Genomic DNA, 21,888 nt, shown 5'->3' on the forward strand with positions numbered 1-21,888 from the left:
GGAAGTCTAAGACTGCTTCCATACCATCCTGCTTAAGAGTCATTCAGGGATCCAGGCTTCATCCATTTCTGAACCCATTTATTCTTTTGGCCTCCACAGTAATGAGAGTCACAATTTAATCATGTGTTGTATGAAAAGCTTTTAACGATGCCTCCATATCCACAGGCAAAAACAATCCTAGCTACTGACATTCCTATTGGTTTTTTACCCAGAAAAGGCTAAATACCCAGCAAACACATTCACAAACATGTCCTTTCCATAGGTTTGCCATCCTCATATCACCTACAAAGTACTTAGGGCTAATTGTTACCACACTCACCTAAAACTGAATTTATTAATCAACTGTCCTCCCTGTTGTTACTAGTTCATATCAAAGGGGCCAACCGGCTTCTGCAAAGCTTGCTGTAAATATATATAGGATTTCTTGCTGCAGAGCTGCAATCTTGGATTTAAATTGTCTGTGAAGCAGCCACATATGGTATGGAGATGGACATTCCATTGTTGGAAACATCTTTAGTATGTAACTGTCCTCCTTTTAAGTCCATCCACCCCTCCACTTAAGCCACAAACCTCATATTTCTATTGCACAACAAGAGGTGCCTTGGGAACCACAAGCACACAGGTATTGTGACGATACTCACCAAGCACTGCACACACCAGCGGGCGGCAGGGCAGGTTCTTGTCTGCTGCTTTCTTACGATGTCTCATCGGCTTCAAACACACAAAGATGAAAAGAAATCAGCAGAAGCCTGAAGTGACAGTCTGTGTATTACTGTATTTTTCAAGCAAATTGTATCATCAGCACAGGTTTCCCTTTGTCCTTTTCTCCAACTGCTGTCTTACCTATATTAATCCTAAAGGCCATGGCTGGAGCAAAATTGTGCCTGCTTTTCCATACTGGGGTTTTGTTTCTCTAGCTGAGTAACTGGAGGGCACTTTTATACTGGGGGGGAGGGAACACCACAAGACAAAAACAAATTCCTCCCCCTTGGTTAACATACTGATTTGTTCCTGACCCAGAAGTCTGATTGCCATTCTTAACAGTGCGTGCATTATTCAATGGCTTTGGTGTCTATTGTAATAGACCAGAAAGGCTAACTGGATGGCAAGTTTGTTGTTAAGTGGTAAGGATTGGCATCCTTGGAGTATGTCCCCTATAAAGTAAGATGTTTGTTTCTGTCCTGGATTACTGACACTTTTAAGTGCTGCTTCATTGTCAGGTAAGGCAGAATTTACCAGTACCACAAAGACAGAATGCATCAAGTTAGCATAACCATTCAAGTTACTTGTAACTACAGAGCTTCATGAGCCAGGTAATGACACTCTCCCTACAGATATCTATAGGAAAAAGCTCTGGAAAAAATACTTTCCTCCCTGAAGGTGAATCACTCCACCCAGGATGAAGCATAAGCCAAATGAGAGCACTCAGTGTAATTCCAGCTGGCTATTATATATCACATGAGGGCTCATGCCTGCTGAAGATTACGGCAGAACATTCCCTCTGTCACTGATTTCCTCAGAGATCTCATAATATGCAGCTCCTCCCCAGCTACACAGGCCTCTGAATTCACTGACAGGGCAACAAGCTCTTTGTTCTTTGAAGAGACATTCTGAGAGCGATTTCAAAATCATTCCCCAACTACTGCATTTCTCACAGTATTTCTACATGCCTTAGCAATCTAGGTTAGATGTCTGTGACACAGTTTTCAACATACAGGGTCTCAAATCCTCTGAGTTTGCATCCCAAAGAGAAAACAATCTGGAGGAAAAGACTCACCATTCTATGTAGGTTTACACGAAAATTCATGTTGTCATCATGAAGAAAAGCATTAGCATACTGATCCTATTGAAAAGGGCAAGAAGAGGGAGGAAATGTGAACAGCCCAACATCTTACACTTGCCTCTCAAATCACACGTTTCAGTGTAATACTCCCAACATATAACTATAAAGTTAAAAAGACATCTGTAACTTCTTGCCCCCACCTATGTTTCCAGTCACACAAAAGTAAACCCCTCCTGATCCCAATTCCACTTTAACTAAAGTCTGAACTGCTGCTTATTTGGTTAGCAATTTATTTTCCATTCTCCTCTTCTGCTCATTCAAACTCTGGACTGCACACACCACTATGTCAAGAGTTCAACAAGTGCTCCAGATGTATAATATATGAAGGTGGTTCTCCAGCACACCAGTTTCTGTGACTAGGTGGATGAAGGTTTAAATTGGCATTTTGATGGACCCATCATGCCAGAAGTTACTGCAGTACTAGCAGCTGTTCCACCCCTCAGGCAAAGCTCATTCCAAGACCATCCCTAAATTAAAGAGACTTCTCCAGATAATGCACAGCCAGGATGGGTAATAAATATAACCTGCCTTAATACCAGAACCAAAGCATGCCCTTGTTATGGAGAAATAGAAAAATTTAAAATGTAGATTATTAGCTTTCAGGCTGTACCCTAAGGAAACATTACTTCAGATCTTTACACCTGCTATCAACATCACGTCTTTTTATTCTTTGTTAAGAATGAAAGGTCTTTATTTGCAAGCAAGCAAAATGCAAATGCCATGCAAACACAATCACCATTCAGGACATCAGTCGGATCATTAGTATATACTTCCCATGAGACAGGACCACATTCTGCCAGGACTGCTGACCTAGCTCTGTGATGCTGCTTTCTCACCCTACTATCACATTTGCTACTTGTTTTCCTTGTAGGGACCTACAGCCATGTGACTTTCTTTCAGACTTCTATCCTTCTTCAGCAGAAGGGATATGGCATAGCCTGTGTTTACCATGAACAGCACAGCGCTGAAAGCCATTAGCACGTTACTCATCTAAAAACCACACCACAAGGTCACTTGACAACTAAGAGAGAAAAGGCTTAGGTTCACTCTTTTTTCTCTTCATTCTTGGGAGTTGGATAATCTTATTTGGGTTAGCCAATTTTCAAGTTTCAAGTCAACTTTAACAGTACTGTACCAGGTTTATTAGCAAAACATTAAGTGCCTGAGGTCCTAACCACTCAGTTCCACTGTGGATATTAAACTCCTGCTCCACCAAAGACAGGTAGATAGAGCCCTGTAACACACCATCTGCTGAGCAGCTTCACAAAAGAAACTTACCTCTGCTATGCATGTCAGGATGATCAGGCACAGCTTGCCACTGTGCAGCCGGTGCTCATCTGCAAAGAAGAAAAACAAGTCTTCTGTGAGCCACACAAGCCTAGCAAGGCTAAAGAGAGAGACAGCTGTTGCAGCAAAAGAAAAGCCCAGCTTGGAGATTATTCATACTCCTACTTCCTCCATGATATTTAATAGTCTATTCCCATTAGGCATTCACCCTCCAGCCTGTCCACTAAATCCCACCCGACAGTCTGCAACAACAGCAAAAGTTTCAGATTTGAACCTTCAACAGCACTGTAATTATCCGCTGGGCTTCCAATCTCATTCAGTTTTACTTCCACAGATACTCTAAATACTGGGGTTAGTCCTTGTCTTTCTGTCACAGCAGAGACACACTGTTCCCTCTCTTCGACAAGATGGAAAGAAAAACATCACCTTTGCTGTAGGTTATGAAACAAGTGGCAAAGCTTTGTCAGACGCACAGCACGATGTAGCAGAATGACTCCTGACATTATGCTCAAAGTTCCAAGTTTTAACCCCAATACTGAGAGACACGACCTACTTTGCTCTGTGCAAAACTATGAAAGAAGTCTGCAAAGACTTAGCATTTTAAGCCAGAAGAGTTTCACACTGATCATGTTCCACAACCTCTTATTCATCTTACACTTTCAAGCAGCTTTGGCCCTGAATGACAACTGGAGGGCTGAAAGACTCACTAATAGAGAGGGACTAAGGCAGAAGAATGCAATTTTTACTTGGCTTATTTAAAACTCTTCTTTCTCGATTTTAACCTTGAATATAAAAAACCCTCAAGATACATACAGTCATAGAGGACCACAGGATGGAACAAGCCTCTGGTTCAATCTTTTCTCAAAACAGGGCCAGTAAGACCAGGTTGCTGAAAGCACTGTCCAATCAAGCTCATTTAAAAATCTTTGTTCTAAAAACTAAACCACTCACACTACACACCCCTAAACCCACACAAACAAACAAAAAAACCCAACAACAACAACATACCTAGAACTACATCCTAAGGAAGTTTAAAATTGCACATTCCTGAGACCTCCAATAGCTTTTCTAAAGCATAAGACTACTAAACATCCCAGGCATCTGCCCTAAACTTGGAGAAGATGGAAATATGAGACCCACTTTCATATAAACCAGGAGACGGCCAAACTCCTTGCATCTTTGCAGATAACTTTTACAAACACTTTGTTAGCTGGTGTGTATATGGTAATCTATAAAAATAGATAGAATGGACTTAGCTACCTGCTCTGTCTAGTTTGATGCCTCTTGTTTTCTTTACTATGCTGCTGAGGGACAGATATTTACAACAAGATATGCCCTGAAGTATGCTGATTTCATCTTGCTGCACTAAGTAAGATGAAGAGGAATTTTGGAATGGGAAAGTTAAATGTCTCTCCTATTTTCTTACCTCAGCTAAAATGTTATAAAGTCTTGTACTCCAGCAAAGCAGGAGAAATGGCCTCAAATAACACTGATACACAAGAGTCCTATTATATTCATACTGTAAGGCCTCCCTGTATATTTCTGTAGGTTCTGCTACCACTTCTCTCTCTGGGGATCATGCTGTAAAGGCTCGTTTCACACCAAGCGCTCTGTCTTCCGCCGACGCTCTGTGAACATCACGCCATTTTCAGCAGCAATGGGGCAACTATGCAAGCAGTTACTTGCACAGACACTTTGTATTTCACAGCATCCTTCACTAAAGGAACAAAGCAAGCCACTTTCTAAGGGGAGGTGTATCACTATAAACCCTGCTTCACCGATGGGAAAAAATGACACAGAGGTTTTGTTTCTCCCAAGGCAGCTGCCTCTGACTGACACAAGAGAGGAAAACAAGAGGATCTAGGAAAAACAATCCATTAAATTATGCTCTCCAGGACAGGACCGAAACAACCGTCTAGTCCTGGATGTGGAACAAACCAGTCTCCCCTCTGAGTGTTCCCACCTGCCTCAAGACACTTGAAGTAAATTGGAATTATTCATCCTTCTTGCTATATTGGTGTCACATTGAATCATAGAATTGCTTGGGTTAGAGAAGACCTTTTAGATCATGGAGTCCAATTGTCAACCCAGCACTGCCAATTTACCAGTAAACCACTTCTCTAAGTGCCTACATGTCCTTTAAATACCTTCAGGGATTGTGACTCGAGCACTTCCCTGGGCAGCCTGTTCCATGCTTGATCTTATACAAGAAAAAACTAGGCAGGGCTCCATCTAGAATCAAAATATAAGGACAGGAATATACCCACTAGAATTAATAAGTTCAGGTTTGGAGGGCACACTAAACGATCGATCAGTGGAGCTCATTGCCACACACCACCTTGGTGGGAGGGAGATTAGGTCTATCAGCCAGACCAATTTCAAATTACACAAGTTAGAACCAGAGTAAAGAGAGAAACATCAACTCCTGTCTCATAACATAAACTCATCTCTTACTGGCTTGTTTAGTAAGGAATCCCCTCTATCAGATTTCACTCCATCTGAAACTAATCCAGTTTGGCAGTTCCCAAATCCCTGTGCAGACTTTTCATGTTACGGTGACTAATAAGTGCACAAGTTAAATTGAAAAACACAAAATTGTTCCATCAGAGATCTGGATCAGAAAGACAGACCCTGAGAAAAGCAAATGAGAATGATTAGAGAGCTGGTAAGCCCTCCTCATGTGTACAATCTATTAGAAATGACTGAGCAAAGACTGATGTGGCTTAGTTCAAAAGACAAAAGCTAGAGGAAACATGAAAGCAGACTTCAAATACATAAAGGCTGACACAAAGAAAAAAGAAACAATCCATTCTCAATATCTATCTTGGAGAAGACAGACAGTAATTCAAATCATAGCAAAGAATTTAGGAAGCACATGAAGGATGGTTAAACATTGGAATGGACAGTCTGAAAATGGTGCTCCACCTTCATCCAACTTGTCACCAACACCTCTGAGAAAATATTCAGGTAAACCTGATTCTGCCTTGGTTTTGAGGAGTTGTCAAGGTTTAAACCCAGACAGCAACTAAATACCATGCACCTGCTTACTCACTTCCAATGCTTCTCCTCTTCCCCCAGTGTGAAGGAGAATCAGAAAGAAAAGGTAAACCATGTGGGTTGAGGTAAGAACAATTTAATAATTAAAACATCGTCATAATAATAACCATAATAATCATCAGCAGAGAGAGAAACAAGAGAAACAAGTGATGCACAATACAACTCACGATACATTTGCTCACCACCTGCTGACCAATACCCAGCCCATCCCCGAACAGCAAATGGCCCCTTTTGGGGAACTCCCCCAGTTTATCCACTAGGCGTGACATTCTATGGTGTGGAATATCCCCTTGGACAGTTCAGGTCAGCTATCCCAGCCATGCTCCCTCCTCGCTTTTTGTGCACTTCCTCACTGGCAGAGCATGAGAACTGAAAATTTCTTTACTTAGGGTTAGCACTTCTTAGCCAAGGCCAAAATACCAGTGTGGTATCAATATCATTCACATACTGAATCCAAAGTAACAGCATTATATCAGATACTAAGAAGAAAATGAACTGTGTCCCAGCCAAAATCAGGAAAGGGGTGCACTAGACATTTTTATAAAGTCCCTTTCAGTCCTAATTTAATTTATTCACTTTTTCCTTAACTAGCTTGCTTACAGAACAAGGCAGCCAAGTGTAACTTCACTGTAAGCTAGTAGGTACAAGGAAACTCTCCTGCCTGCTCTCTTATTCAATGCCAAGCAATCATGAAGTACAATAATTGATGTATCATAGCTCTGCAGCTGTCATCCTATTTTCGTTCAGTTGTTACATCTAACTTAACAGCAAAAGTCAGTAATAGGCTGAAACATGGTGCAAAGATCACTTGTTATGTTCACACTATGGTCCTGCCCATAGAACCACTGGGCAAAACAGCACCCTTGGGTACCCTGAGCGGGAGATGAACCAATACTTCAACTCCAGCAAGCTGAAATTAACCACCACAGTACTACAGGAGAAACAAAGAGCACACCATGGAAAGATACTTTCTCAAGCAAATTACTGCCAGTGCAGTGTAAGTTACTGCTGTTCTCTTTACAATTACATTGCTACATGTTTAACCATTAAATATTAAAGGACAAAGGAAATATTTCCTCCTAATGCTGAGCTTTACCTCCTGTGTCAGTTTCTAAGTGTTCTTTAAAGTACAGTTCTCTGGTCTCTGACACTTCCCCTCTCTGACAGTTGGGAATCATATGCTCACACCTCCTGCATCTGGACAGGCTTGGTTATTAGGTACTATAATCTATTATTAGATTCTTTCCATATTTGACATCTTTCCTGCCAGCATTAGGTCTCTCCTAGTCTCATAACTCTTATCTCGCAATAAGAAATCGCTTAATTTTCCCAAAAGGTGGAATTCCTTTAAAGGGACTCCAGTTCACTTCTATTTCTGGAGTCACTAGACATGTTCTTGTGACCTCCTCACTTCAAGAAGCACTGTTTGCTGCATCCACAGAATTCATTTACCTTTTGTGTCCTGCATCACAATCGAGCTGTACTTCAAAAAGGTTATCAGCAGGTTGCTGGTTTGCACATCAGCATCCAAAGGTAGCTCTGCAGAGCTTATAACTGGAACAAAGCAGATAAGACACATTTATCCTATACAAATACAAGAAATAACTACACAGACAACCAAAACACAGACTCACAGACCTGGGGTAGGCTCAGCTTACTTGCAGGGCCATCTGACCTCCTCCTCCCTCATGACCACTCAGGAAAGATTTTGTTGTGAAGACTGGTACCACTCCCTCAGAGACCATTTTCCTGCTCTAAGCACAGGCTGCGATACCTGGTAAAGTGAGATCCTTCTCTGTCCTGCCCCTGCTCCTCCCCCCAGGGTGCTCAGCCTGCTGTTTCAGCACTCATCGACATTCCCAGCCTAGGGAGCTCAAGATATTTGCACTGATATCAAATTAATTCTTATGATCAACACAGATAACATTCACACCATTCTCAATCTGGAAAGAGATGTGCCCAGCAAAGGCCATTCTGTTTCAGCCATTTTAGAATTTCAGTTCCAAAAGATCCACGCCAATTCCATTCTTCCCTCCCAACAAGAGTCTGTCTTGCAGAAGCAACACACAAGATATAATGTAACAATTACTGATCAAAGCCGTAGAAAAGGGATGCAGAAAGATCAGCTTTATAAAAATCAAGAAGCAAAAGCAGTCACAGCTTGTGTTAGATACATCACAACCCAGCAGGGAGCAGAAATGTACTTTCCATACCTGCAGCAGTTCACTGGCATTTCTCTGGGACACCAGCTGTACTTTTGACATCTTAACAGTGGACATCATCTGCCTTAGACTTCACAAGAAGCCATCTCAATTCCTCAGCTAATTGCACAGTGTGCCTCCTGCTCACTCCCCTTGCACCATCTGAAGCACACAGTTTACGAGCTGTCGAACCCCTATCGTGACTGAGCCACATTTTTACTGATGAATGTGCCCGAGCTGTCCTAAAGGGCCGTTCTTAGCCTTCCCAGTCAGAAAGCTTTATGAGAAATATTGAAAGGGAGGAGCAAAAAGGTAAGTGGTAAAAATGCAGCATGCATTTACCTGCAGATCCTGCAAGTCTGATACCATTTAAGGTAAATTAGCTCAGACAAAAGAAACCCCAAACTGATGGAGGTAGTCTAGGAAGACTTCAGTAAAGTACTTAATACAGTGCTGTATGAAAAATTAAGAGTGAAGCAGATAAGTGGGAAGCAATACTTAAATTTAATGTACATCAAAGAGCTGGTAAAGGAGAAGCAATTGGAGAAATTATTAGTCTGAGAAGAAACTACTGCTTGAATTCCTTAGGTGTCACTTTAGATAATAGTTCTCGTTTTTGTGAGTGACCTGGGCACACGAAACAGTTGCTTGCTAATGAATCTAGAGCATGGTGCTAAAAGCATCAAGGTTGTGAAGCTCAGTCCCCATATGGGCCATTCACTCGATGATCCTTGTGGGTCCCTTCCAACTCTGAATATTCTGTGAAATCTGCTAATTGCACGAAATGTAAACACAGAGGAGTATCAGACTGCGCACAAAGAATAAAAACAAGAACAGATAATAAATACAAGATGAAATTCAACAATGTAAGCCATAGGGTCGGGAATTCAGGGATTTATTTCCATGGCAAACCGAGAGCTCATCAGCTGCCAACAAACTACCATGATACACTATCAGATCATGAGATGACACGCTACCAACACAAAGGGCTCACAAGTGGTTCTACAACATATCCAGAAATGCACTTCCAGCAGAGACAGGAACACTGTAATGCCTGGCACAAGGCGCTGATGAGACCTTGCCCCGAACATTGTCCATAACTATGCAGAACCCACGTTCAAAGAGGATGAGCTTAATCTTGAAGAATATTAGAGAAAGGTTAGTAGGTGGAACATAGGAAAAGAGTACCCTTCTTGTGAGACAGCAAAATACATAGGTGAGTACCCAATGCATGAAAAAGAGCTGTGTTTCAAAGGCAGGTTAACAGCAAGAGAAATAGGTATGAACTGACAAGAAATGCAGGTTGCAAAGTTGAAGATTTCTAACCAAGGAATAAGATGCTGAAACTGCCCCCAACAGAAATTACTGGGAAACAAATTAAGTCAGAGTTCAATAAATTTAAGGGATGGATATGCCTGCGAGCACAGGGCACTAATAGTCTAGGGGATCTTTTCCAGCTCTACGTACATGACAATAACATGGCTGTTCTGGCTGCTTAGGAGCTCAAACTCACAGGTTTTCACACGCAGGAGGTCACAGGTGGCTTGAATTACAATTGTCAGAAGGCTCTCTCTCTTCTCAAGCCATAGAGATAGCCTGAGATAGGGCTCCTTTTGCACTGGAAACAGATCTGCAGACCACTAGGACACATCTTAAGAACTATATTATCTCTTTTCCATCTACCTTCAGGAATACCTAAGGCTTTTCTCACTCTTGAGGCAAGAAAAAGGTATTTATTATGAGATTGGAGCTTGCAAGAAGTGAGGAATTACTCATAACTGATTGTTGGATGTCTAGGTTGGGAGCTCTGAAGGGAAGTACTTTGATCCTGTACACAACTGCGTTTTGGTTCAGAGAAAAGTCAGCTTTAACATGCAATGCCTTTCACAATTCAAGGCTTGTATCTCATAACCCTGTAATGAGGCAAGCGAGGCTGATTTACCCCCCTGGAACTGGGGCAAGGACAGGCACAGAAGGATGAAGGAGACGAACCAACAGTAAAATGCAGTATTCTTTAAACTGAGCACAGAGAGGCCCAGAACACAGCAGAGGCTCTCATGGAGCTTAGGATTATACAATCACCTTGAATACAAAATTGTAGCCCTTGGAAACAACAGGTCAAATAGATCAATGTAACTTCACTGTTTGAACCACATGAAAAAAATCATAATGGGGCTTTCAGCTTCTAAAGGTTGCACATCCCCAAGTGTGAGCTGGTTTAGTCCACTCAGGCTTGATGCCCTGGGGCTCCTGACATGTTGCAAACATGCCAGGTCTGTTGGCAAAGTCTGTGCAATAAGACTGGAAGCTTTTTCATTCCCGATATTATGAATAGCTCAAAGATTCAGCTAAAAGTCTGAAAAATGTATTTATATCCCCAGTGGGTCCTTCTTGAGCTGTTACAATGAACATAGTGAATGAATATTTAACAACAGTAAGCAAACTGACATTTAGATAACTATGGTGACAGCCACACTTGATTTACATATTATGGATCAACAGTTTCTAGCAAAAGTCTCATTTTTTGGAAAAAAAAAAAAAAGAAGAAATCACTCTGAAGAACACATCCCTGCTTATCCTGGTTCATGCTACAGACCTTGGTGGGTTTTTTTAAACACACATTTTGAAACTTTACAAGGTCTTAATTCACACTATAGGCTAACAGCCAGAGAAATTTCAAACCAGAATACGAACCCATTTTTAATCCCAGTCAGCATAAAAGAAAAGTGCCTGAAACCCATAGAGGGATTCTACATGTTATTGTAACTTGAAAACAGTTCAACTACACATTTTTTTAATGCAGGAAAAAGAAAGCAATCTTTTCATTCCAAAGCAAAAAGCCTCTTGCTAACTTTCAGCCATGGGCAAATTTTACATCTGAGTTGCAAGACCTTAGAAAATGAGGAAAATTCTGACATATTTTTAAAATGACAGCAATACTGAAGCATAGCCAAACTAAACTAAGCCGAGGGTCACAAAAAAAAATTATCACTGAGAGCAGGGATCAGCAAGGTGACAGTAAATAGAAATACAGAATGCTTCCTGATGTAGTTGCTGCACATGAAGATCAGATCCTCTTCTTAAATTTAGTAGCCTTGTAAGCCACAAGAAGCCTTGAACTTTACAAGATCACTGCCTCTGCTTAAAGCAGGATTGAGTTTTTGTTTTGATTTTGGTAAATGAAAAAAAGAAAAAAAAAAGAGTGCAAGCAAGCTGTAGATGTAGGTAAGCACAAATTCTGTCAGTTGTGTAATATGGTGTGTGGGCAGATACATTTGCAATGAACATGTTGAACACAAGCCCACAAAATGCCCGTCCCTCCACATTTCATGTTACATGCACACAGAGACTTGAGACATAGGGGACTTTTTATCTGAAGCTTTTGTTATCCATGGTAACCAGACAGAATTCATCCAGAGGAGGATCATCCTTAACTAGGGTATCAAATGACCTGAATAGCTGATGTAACTGAGTAACCCAGGCTGCTTTTCCCCAGAAATATTTCCAAACTGTGCTCTATTCAAATTGACTCTGTTCCTTCATTAAACACTTTCTTCAGCTCTAGAGTACATGACAACAGCCATTTAATTTCTTCTCTTAAACTACGCTCTATCTATCCGTACCTTAAATTGCAAGGGTTTTATTTTAGGAGACTGCAATACATATTTATGTGGACTTGTAGCACCTCATTTCAAAGAAAGATCTTGGGGTAAGCAGTCTTTTACAAAGCCTATCAGAGAAAAGGCAGTAAGAGGGAGGAATACTTCCACACCCAAACAGAATTCAAATCCCAATTAATTCAATGCTGAGGATAAGTGCATTAATGATAAGCAGGAATCCACTGCAATTCTCTGTAAATCTGTTCCAATGACAAATAATCCCAAGCAAAGGACCTGACACTAGAAATATTCATAAGTAAAAGCCCACATAGAATAACTAATGGGCTGGCTGTATCTTCATGCAGATATTGGGAGAGTACTGTTTTCAGAAGGAATATCAGCATAATTTCATTGAGCAATATACAATGAAACAGAAATAAATTTGAGTCAAAGAATCTTGCCCATGTTCAGTTAAGGCAAGTCGCTTCAGGAAGAGACCATCAGGTTACATCTGCTCCAGACAGGTCTCATTAGTTGCCATCTTGAGAAAATACTTTGCTAGTTATTTTACAGGTTTCAATAATTTTTCCCCAGGAGATCATTACATTTCTTACCATCTGAAGAAGGTGGGGTGGTTCCAAGTGGAGTGACGGGTGTCATTGGAATTGGGCTTGTTGGTGTTGTCATCAGGCCCATTTCAGGATGGCTCTAACAGGAAACACACATGCACAGGTCAATAGCTTCCCCAGCCATTGGAAACAGAGATCACTACTTGTACTGTTCCATAGTCTCACACAGACATGACTAATGAAGTCTCAACAAACTTCAACCTCTCTTCCAAAATGCCAGGCCATGCTTCCCAACCTTGGACATCTAACAGTTAAACAGTACATCAATTTCTTTATTCCCCAAAACATGAAAATATATCAGAAAGTGGTAGCTCTCCCCAGCAGACAGAAAATACTCCCACATAAAATGGGAAAAGGTTTGCAGAAGCCTACACTGCTTCTAGCTTCTGATTCCCCCCAAAACAACCCAAGGATGTGCATTTGAAGTCTTCCTCCAAGATCCTGTCACTTCTCTTTCTAAAAGCAAATTCTCCTCATCCTTGCCCCCCCCACCTGTTCATATTCAAAGATGATGGCAATATATTACTTTGCTGTCTCACTATAAAGCCCAGGCACTGCAGGACAGGAGTGGATAACATAAATAACACTATCATTATCAATCCTCTCAGCTTCTATCAGTCAGTTACTCTCCCCATTTCATCTTTGCTAATAGTTGCCTGCCCAACTGCTTTGACTTTACTCTTTGCAAGCTTCCAGATCTATGCACACACTGGTGAGAGCATAGGCAATCTGCTATTTTTGAGTCTGGCTGCCAAGCAAAGTGTCCATTTCATAGGGCAAGTTTTACATAAATGTATCATCTGCTTTAATATATCATCACAGTTTCAAAATAAAAGAAAGATATAGAACTGCTGATTTGACATTAGTTCCATAGGATTTTTCACAAGTGGATATCCTCCACGCTGCCTCTGAATATCTCATTTATGAGCAACTATAAATGCATGTAATTTATGGGAAGCACGGACACACATACTACAACTCAAAGACAATTCTACATCACTATAGGTCTTAACTTAAACTTTAAAACACAATTTTTCACTGTAAGTCTTACATAAGCCAGGTTTCCTTCCACAGATTTTGGGAGTTTTCCTTCTTTATTCCGAACAGTAACTGGTAGTTGAGAGACAAGAGTGCCACCCAGCAGCAAACCCGAGCACCCACGGCTGGTGAGCACATGGAAGCCTTATTGCTCCATACATCCACACAACTGAATCCCTGCTCTTCCCATGTGTCACACAGCAGCAGGGAGCCATTCATGCAGTGCCAAGCAATGGGCACCAACTTAGGCAAGAGCATTCATCAGCTTTTATGAGGTTTTTCCAGCATGACATGACCTACCTTGCCCTCTCTTAAATGAAGGATTACAGACAATCCACCCAAGATCATCAGGCCTCCACATCAATTAAACTCACTGATCAGTGGCTGCTTCAGCTATTACTTTCACAGCCAACTAGTTTATCCTTTTATTTTTAAGAGCTTTTACTCTATGTGATCTTTTTCTGCCCTACTCTTTTCCCTGCCAAAGGTCTCTCTTCCCTCAGGAATATCTTGACCACAGAAAGGCCTGAGCTGGTACTACACAGAACTGAAAGAGCAGAAATCTCTCACAAGTGGTAGGAATGAATAACCTGGGAAAAGACAGGCAGGGAACCTCAGCAAATTAACCATCCATGAAACAGAAGCTTTCTTCAGAGGCTGCAGATCTGCTTATCAGACCTCTTCCATCACCACTACTGTCAGGAGTCCTCAAAGGTCTCCTCCATCATGCCAAGTGTCTAGCCTGTGATGTATGGCTGCTCTCTGAGGACCTGAAATAACTGGGGAAAGGTGCTAACTGTTTTGCTGATGTTTTTCTCTACAGATTAATACCAATACCTAGAAACCAAAATTAAAAGCCTAAACTTGAAGGTTTACCTAAACACATCACGGTACTTTTGCAGCCAGCCACAACCCGATCACCAGATCAGACAGGCTCATTTTCTGCCTTCCAGCAACAACCACCTTTGCAAACTCACACAGTGTTTAGGAAAGCATCCAGAGCTTTGTGATCAGAGGTATGGAGCAGCCCACTGCTGCTCAGAAGGCTGCCATAGCTGTTTCTCCACCATAAACAGCACAAGGACAAGTGCTATGCTCCGGCAACAGGTTCCCAAGCGAAACGGGTTGGGCAAAACAGACAATATCACACAGTCTGTGCACACCCATACAGGACAATTCATCCAAGTTCGGAGCTGAATCAGTCTCTTTCTCTCAACACTAACTTAACAAAAGTGTGATTTGCTCTGAGAGCTGCAGTTACCTTATCCCTACTAGTTCACTCACTCCATCTTCCCCCTAAGAGCAGTATCAATAGAGTACAGAAGGTACCCCATGCAGCCCTTCCCATTTAGTGGGAAAAATAAATAATTCCAACATGAACTGTGACCTACTGATTTTCTGTCAAGGAAGGAAGCATTTCCTAAAATGCTTCTCAGGCCCTGGCCTGAGTCTGATCTTTCATGCTGATCCTATGACAAGTATGCAGGGGCGTACATCTTTTCACCGATTCCCTTTCTGACTCTCTAATTTCAAACACATGCACTACAAAGAAATGGGGAAACATTCCACTGAAACTCACCTGTGCCAGAACTGTGATGAAATTCCGGTTTAAGTGAACAGCTTCATAGAGGGCCAGAAGGATTGCTTCATTCGTTCTGTGGAAAGGATACAGACAAAGGCACAGTTAGTGATCAGAATACCGGAAGCCAAGTTGTTCAGAAGCAGGGCCTATCTGAAAAAAGAACATTTTTTTTAACTACAGAAAACTCTGCCTCTGCAATCCAGTCGTATTGTATTCCGATTATTAGTAGTATTCAGCATTGCATAAAAATAACTATTTTTAGAGCTCAACTATAGACTTTGTTTCAAGGGCAGAGGGCCCTGCAGACACTAAAACCCCTCATATTTATCACCTGTCCCCTTGATTTAGAAAATATTTTGGTGGGGAAAAGAGTACATCAATTATCACTTCCCATATGCCACCTCCAACATGCCTATTATATGTTATAAATGCCCCATAAAAACCACTGCATTTTTTTTATAGACTTCATTACAAGCAATTCAGCTGTGGCTCCTCCTGCTGCACTCTTCCCACTGAAGGGAGAATCCAGTTTGCAGTGGTGTGGTACCATTTTAGTGACAAGAGAACCTGCCCCTGTTGTTTGCTGTGTGACATTAGAACAGCTCCATGACAGAGTGGATCACACCGACCAGCTCATTGTGTAACTAACATTTGTGCACTTACTGGACAGAGATCTTCTCATCAGCATCTGCTATGAACATGCTGCCCACCTATGGAAAGAGAGAGCATTGCACAGCAGGAATTCGGGAAAGCTATTAGACAACAAGAGAGAATACATGGATACAAACAGATTTGATTTTGCAGTCCTTTCACTGACCAATTCTTCACCTGTCAAATCACAAAAAAAGGAAAAAAAAGGACTGGATCTCGAATCCCAGCCTGGATTAGTCTGCCATTCTGTAAGAGGACAACAGAGATAGTTTCCTATCTGCCTGCCCCAGAGTGGTAGCAGTTTCACCCAAGTCACTCCTGACAGACAGCTGTTAACAGTGAACTATCCTTACTTAAAGGAAATTTTCCTGTCAGTTAGATCTCAGAATACAATTAAATGTCAGATGAAAGCAAGGCCAAACTGAACAAGGGTAACAGTGGATGCTCTTCACAAGGAAGAAATTCACAATTGTCTTTGAAGGGTACCCCTCCAAAAATGCAGACAGTGCCCACTGTGGAATCCAAGCTTACTCCATGGTCACTCAGTACACCCAGACTTGAGAAACAAGACAGCAAAGAAACAAAACCTCTAAAGCTAGTGACAGCCCAGACTGTGCCACTCTGCTCTAGGCCACATCAGCAGAGCAGCAACTTTTTTTAAAAAACAAGTAGCATTTAAAAGTGATTAAGAAGTTCAAAAAACTGATTAAAAGGGTTTTTTTAAAGTGATTTTTAAAATAAAGTCAACTAGAATGACAACGATGCAGGAAAACAATTTCAATTATCAACACCAGAATAGAGATCTTGTCCTTTGAAAGAGCTTTCCCAGCCAGACAACAACACAATCCTCAGAATACAGCCATTTCAGTTGTATTTGGTTTGAATACATTCAATCCATGCCTGCAGAACCCACATCCCAAACTCACAGTTTACAGAAATGCCCTCCTGCTGAACTTGCATGAAGACACCTATTTTAAGAGCAGAAAAAACACTGCTTCCTTGCTTACCATATTAGTTAGGGCTGAGAAGAAACCAGTCTGATGCTCCTCTTCCTTATCTTTGTATTGCCTGAACAAAGAGAAATAAGGATGAAGTTTCAGGATTATACATGGAACTAAGGTTATTTTACCTAAATCACTGTAAGATAGTCTTATCTGATAAATATACAGGATGGAAGAAGCTTCAACATTCACAAGCCTTTTTCAAGAACTCACAAAAGATGCAAAGGGTATTAAAATATTTGTAAATTGTGTAGAGTTGAAGTGGGGTTGCTGAAAGACATGAGAGTTGAACAATGCTTGTGCTGTTACAGAGAACATGGGCAGCCTGGGCTAACACTGAAGGAAAGGACTCAATTGACTTAGGAAATTTTGTCCTGCACTGGAAAAACAGTAATAAACTACACGAAGCAACAGAGTCAGTAACCACAGAACAGTTTCATTTCAATCATTTGCTACAGACCAAATCAGAGTTGGCCACCCTAGGGCCAGCAGAAACCACGCAGACCATTATAGTTCATGGCCTGCTCTTGCCTGATCCCACATTCCTGGAGCAAGCGAAGAGACTGGAACTAAAGTCAAGGTATAGGTTGGGTACCTCAGATTTAAGCTACGTTGCTACACTTGGCATTCAAATGTACTAGAAAAGCTCATATGGCCATTTATTGTGTCTGTCATACAGGAATCTCATCATCCACAATGTAATATGCAAAGTAAGCAATTCTAAATATTTGGAAAAGGGGGAAAGAAAGCACTGAGCTAAGCAAAACAGGTCATGGTCTGAGACAGCTTTTGTCACAATGAAGGAAGTTGGGTGGGTGAGCTTTTTCTGCTTTACTCTGATAATTTACTCTGTTACATACATGATTTGCTGATCTTGCAAGTCACTTGCATAACTACAGCAGCAGACTTTCAAAGGAATTAAAACATTTTTCTGGATACTTTGAGAATCCTACTGCACAAAAAAATGTCATGTGTTCCTCCAGTAAAATTGCTGTAAGTTCTAAATTTTTTTGAAGCACTTTCCTCTTGGGAAAATGTACACATTTTGAGCTGTTGCATATGAAGCTGAGAACATGCTACCCTGTTGCTTTCTGGCTCTTTCTTCAGCAGCAGCTACTGCTTTCCACCATTTGGAAGCACACGCATGCCCTAATCACCTCTGATCTGGCATGTGGACAGGCCTGGATACATTTGTTTGTTTCTTTTAGATAGTGTTTCAGTTAAATCCATTTTCTAACAGAGAGGTTCTCAGCAAATCATTGATCTTTTCCTTTGGGACTAAGATTTTACACGAGGTTCATAGAGAGGTAAAATCCATGACAATAAAAACACACAATAGATATCTTCCCCTGGAGCAAGATCTCTCCTGAAGCACATCAGCCCAGCTAGTAGAGATGGATTCACTCTTGCAATTACAGCAACAACTGAGCCAAAGTATCCTAAAGCACAGGACTGTTCCCTGCCTCTCTGGGTGCATCAAGCCTATTAAGTGATAAACAAGTGCTTCAACACACAAAAAAATGTTTGTGAAATTGTACAGCAACTATCCTGTACTGAAAAACAAGACATAATTAGGTTTTACCTGTTATATTCCGATAAAGCCTGGGCAATTACAAGTCCCATTCCCTGAAAAAAGTGTTAAAAAAACTTCACATTACAAATCTCAAGGGAGGAAATCACACACTGAACACACGTAGCAATGCTGCCCCCCCAGATAACCTAGCATGCTATGAAGAATTTCCCTTGTAGATGTCTGAACTACTAAGACATGCTATGATACAACAAAATTACAAACCAAAAATCAAGACAACAAAATTTAAAGTTATATATTTAATTACTAAGTTCAACAGAGAACATTTACTCTCCTTGGATCTCCAGACAAAGCTTACTCACTCAAGAAGCTTCATTAAAACACCGAGTGCTTCAGAAGTAAGATGGTGTCAGAGGAAAGACGTCCAAAAATTCAAAACAAGAGCCATAAACACTAGTAACCTTTGACTTCTTGCAAACAGCCTCCACCATTCCATAACTACTGAACACCCTTTCTGTCAAGCCAATTTAATTAACTCAGAATCACCCTTTAGTTAGCATGGAGCTTGCTTTTTACTTCATGCCTAAAGAACAGCTTCCAAGTCCAGTCCTCCATAGCTCAGTGTGTGTCACTTTTTATCCAGGCCTGGCTACAAAACCTAAGACTGTGGCTACAACACAAAATATGTTGCAGGACTTTTGACTCTACAAGCTTCTACTGAGCTACTACAAGAATTGACTTGTGGACTGGTAAAATCGGGTGACATAGCACTGGAAAAGAGATCTCTGGCATACGCCATCATGTGCCTCTTTGGCATGTGACAGCAAATAGTGTATAGATAGTTCATAAATGCATAGCAGATCAATTTTAAGCATGTTTCTTGCTACCTAGCTTTTTAACAACTCCCACCATTTACTGGTGATCAAACTGTCCAAATCATGAGCGCCCTAACCCATTGCAAGAGAACAGTTAGGGCTGAACAACCCCTGTACTGGTGTTTCTCAGAGTAGCTCTGTTCCTAGACCTGATTTCTGCAATGCACTGTGCTTGCATTCATTCCACTAACACCACACACAAAAGAGCATCCCCAGCAGCACAGAGGAATCAAGTCAAGTACTCACATTGAGCGTGGCCTCATCATCCACGATGGAGAGCTTCACAATGTAGGGATTCACTGACTGCTCAGCATGGGGGGGAAGGAAGAAAGAAAATTGCTTGTAAGTTCAGCCTTCAGGAAAAAAAACACCATTATCTTTTCAAGTTTACCCAACCACCTGAGAAGAATCTTTCTCCTGTCCCATAAAGTAGAATACACACGAAGAAAGAGGAGTCACAGCACATGCTAAGGCTGCTGTGCTTGGGACACCTTCTCCTACTGGCTCAGCCAGGCAGTCTCCCGATTTTACTGAGAACAGGAGTTTCTGCTCCTCTGCGAGCTCATCTGTCAGTCTTGAAAGTGGAGCAGCTGCCCTGCAAGCCTGTTATCTGTGACACACACACTGTTATGCAGCAGGAACAGGCAGTGAAGCTGTGATGGAACATCAGCGTTCTGCTATCTCCCTTCTGCAACACCTTGCAAAGATTGCTTAAAGGAAGGAGGACCCAGGAAGGCAATGTTATAGACTCATCTGCTGCTGGGTTAGAGATCAACACTCTGTTTACACCACTGAGAGCTGGAAGTCTCTGGAGAATATAAATTCCTTGAACTTAGCTGAACAAAGCATGCAGGCTCCATCTATAAAGATAAATGCTAATAATTTAGGAAGTATTTTAGATTAGCAATGCACATTTGTTTTTCCTGGTTTATATGTGTCAGTGCAAAACTAGAAAAAGTTGATTTCAAATCAAGACACGGAAGAAAAGTCTCAGTCTGTGCAGTAAGCCCAAAGTGATGGGAAGAGTAAAACACAAAACACGCATCAGTTGCTTGACAGCAAGTTAAAAATAAGGCTGATCAGAAAACACCACTCTCTGTTTTGGGTGCTTTGGGAGGATCAGTCTCTCTTTGGATCAGAAAAGAAATTGATGAGAACAGTTCAAAGCTCAGCCAGCCTCTGAGCTGCCTCCAGCAGCACCCAGCCCTGCTGCTGCCTCAGAAAAAGACACAAAACTCACACAGAACCCAGCCGTGCATGAACCATGCAAAGACATTTCCTTGAGGCTGGAGTAAAGGCTCCTATGGAGTAACAATATGGGGTCCTCTCTGTACAACCACGCTCCCCTTCAGAAATTAAATTTAGTCAGCGTCTGTGGAGCAGAAGCAAACATCACAAAGTCATAATTAAATATGGATTAAAATCCATCCTTGTAAATATACCTTAGTTTTGCCGATTTCAGTCATTCAACAGGGAGGAACTTCCCACACAACAGCTCATGCACAGAAGAGGCCAGCCTGTGACTCATGACCAATAAAAGTGATGGGGCTTTTCCAGGCAATGGCCCCTGGCTACCCTGGATTAGAGGTTGCAGGGTTACCCAAATTCCCAGATGTGGGAATAAGAAAACTGGGAGATACTACACTGACCAACACCACCAGGCTGACCAGACACCTAGTCATACACTCAGTCCCATCACAGAGAGGGAGGGAGAGTGGGTTGTTCCTTGTCATCTCCAGCCTGTGAACAATTCTTCACACTCCCCCTGTCCTTGATTTTCCAAGATGAATATTCCATGTCTCCCGCCTCTTGACAGCAAGATGCCAGCAGTGCACGGCTGAGAGGGTCATGAAGCTGGCCCAGCTTGCTACAGATCTCTGACCTCCGTCTTTTCAATTGTCACTTCCACACCTGCAGAAGTCTTTTTAATGATTCCTCTCTGAAGTATTCCATTCCCCTGACACATTCCACATCTCCTTCTAGGCTTCCCTAACTCCTCAAGCAGCAGGCAGATTTCAGTGTATTTCACACACCGTATGGGGTGTGTGGGACAAGGCAGTCTCTACTGCCTTCCAGTATGCAAGTCTGTACCAGTGTGATGGGAACCTTTCCCGTGCTGCCCACAGGACACGCAGTTTGCTCGTGCTCCTCCTTGAGAGGCCACAGCTCCAGGTACTGTCCATGAGCACTGGTCTGCACATCTGTGATGAGCATCAGCAACCTGTAAGTTGTGCAAGCACCACAACCAAACCCACCCCATACTCCCTGCCTGCTTTCCTGTTCTAATCCTGCTGTTTCAGAGTTCAGTTCTTACCAGGAATCACAGTAGAAATGTGAAAAGTCAAAATTACACCTGCCACTCCACAACATGCACAGACATGCAACAGCCTTGGAAAGCAGTTAATATGCATTTTGAAAGCTTCAAATTGTCAGTGAAGCAGTTACACAATTTTAGAAACAGTTTCTGCCTCTACCTGCAGACAGAAAGAACTCAAAAATATGATTCTGAGCTCTTCAGACAGCACAGGTCTTTTCCTATCACTGCCATCAGGTAACAAACAAAAAATAGCATTGAGATCTTGTTGTCAGTCATG

General features: G+C 41.7%; 1 protein-coding gene across 1 annotated transcript in view; it reads right to left on the reverse strand.

Moving 5' to 3' along the window:
- Nucleotides 1-21,888, reverse strand: part of ARMH3 (armadillo-like helical domain containing 3) — a 123,023-nt gene that overhangs the window by 87,417 nt on the left and 13,718 nt on the right. The window contains exons 9-18 of the mRNA XM_027672261.1: nucleotides 19,541-19,597; nucleotides 18,471-18,514; nucleotides 16,895-16,955; nucleotides 15,900-15,946; nucleotides 15,234-15,309; nucleotides 12,602-12,695; nucleotides 7,640-7,741; nucleotides 3,122-3,180; nucleotides 1,778-1,843; nucleotides 642-711 (exon numbers count right to left, since the gene is read on the reverse strand). Coding sequence (XP_027528062.1) covers nucleotides 642-711; nucleotides 1,778-1,843; nucleotides 3,122-3,180; nucleotides 7,640-7,741; nucleotides 12,602-12,695; nucleotides 15,234-15,309; nucleotides 15,900-15,946; nucleotides 16,895-16,955; nucleotides 18,471-18,514; nucleotides 19,541-19,597 — 676 coding nt within the window. The remainder of the gene's footprint in view (nucleotides 1-641; nucleotides 712-1,777; nucleotides 1,844-3,121; nucleotides 3,181-7,639; nucleotides 7,742-12,601; nucleotides 12,696-15,233; nucleotides 15,310-15,899; nucleotides 15,947-16,894; nucleotides 16,956-18,470; nucleotides 18,515-19,540; nucleotides 19,598-21,888) is intronic.

This window comes from Neopelma chrysocephalum, unplaced genomic scaffold (genome assembly GCF_003984885.1).
Source record: "Neopelma chrysocephalum unplaced genomic scaffold, ASM398488v2 Primary Assembly neopelma1_97390, whole genome shotgun sequence".
NCBI classification, from domain to species: Eukaryota; Metazoa; Chordata; class Aves; order Passeriformes; family Pipridae; genus Neopelma; species Neopelma chrysocephalum.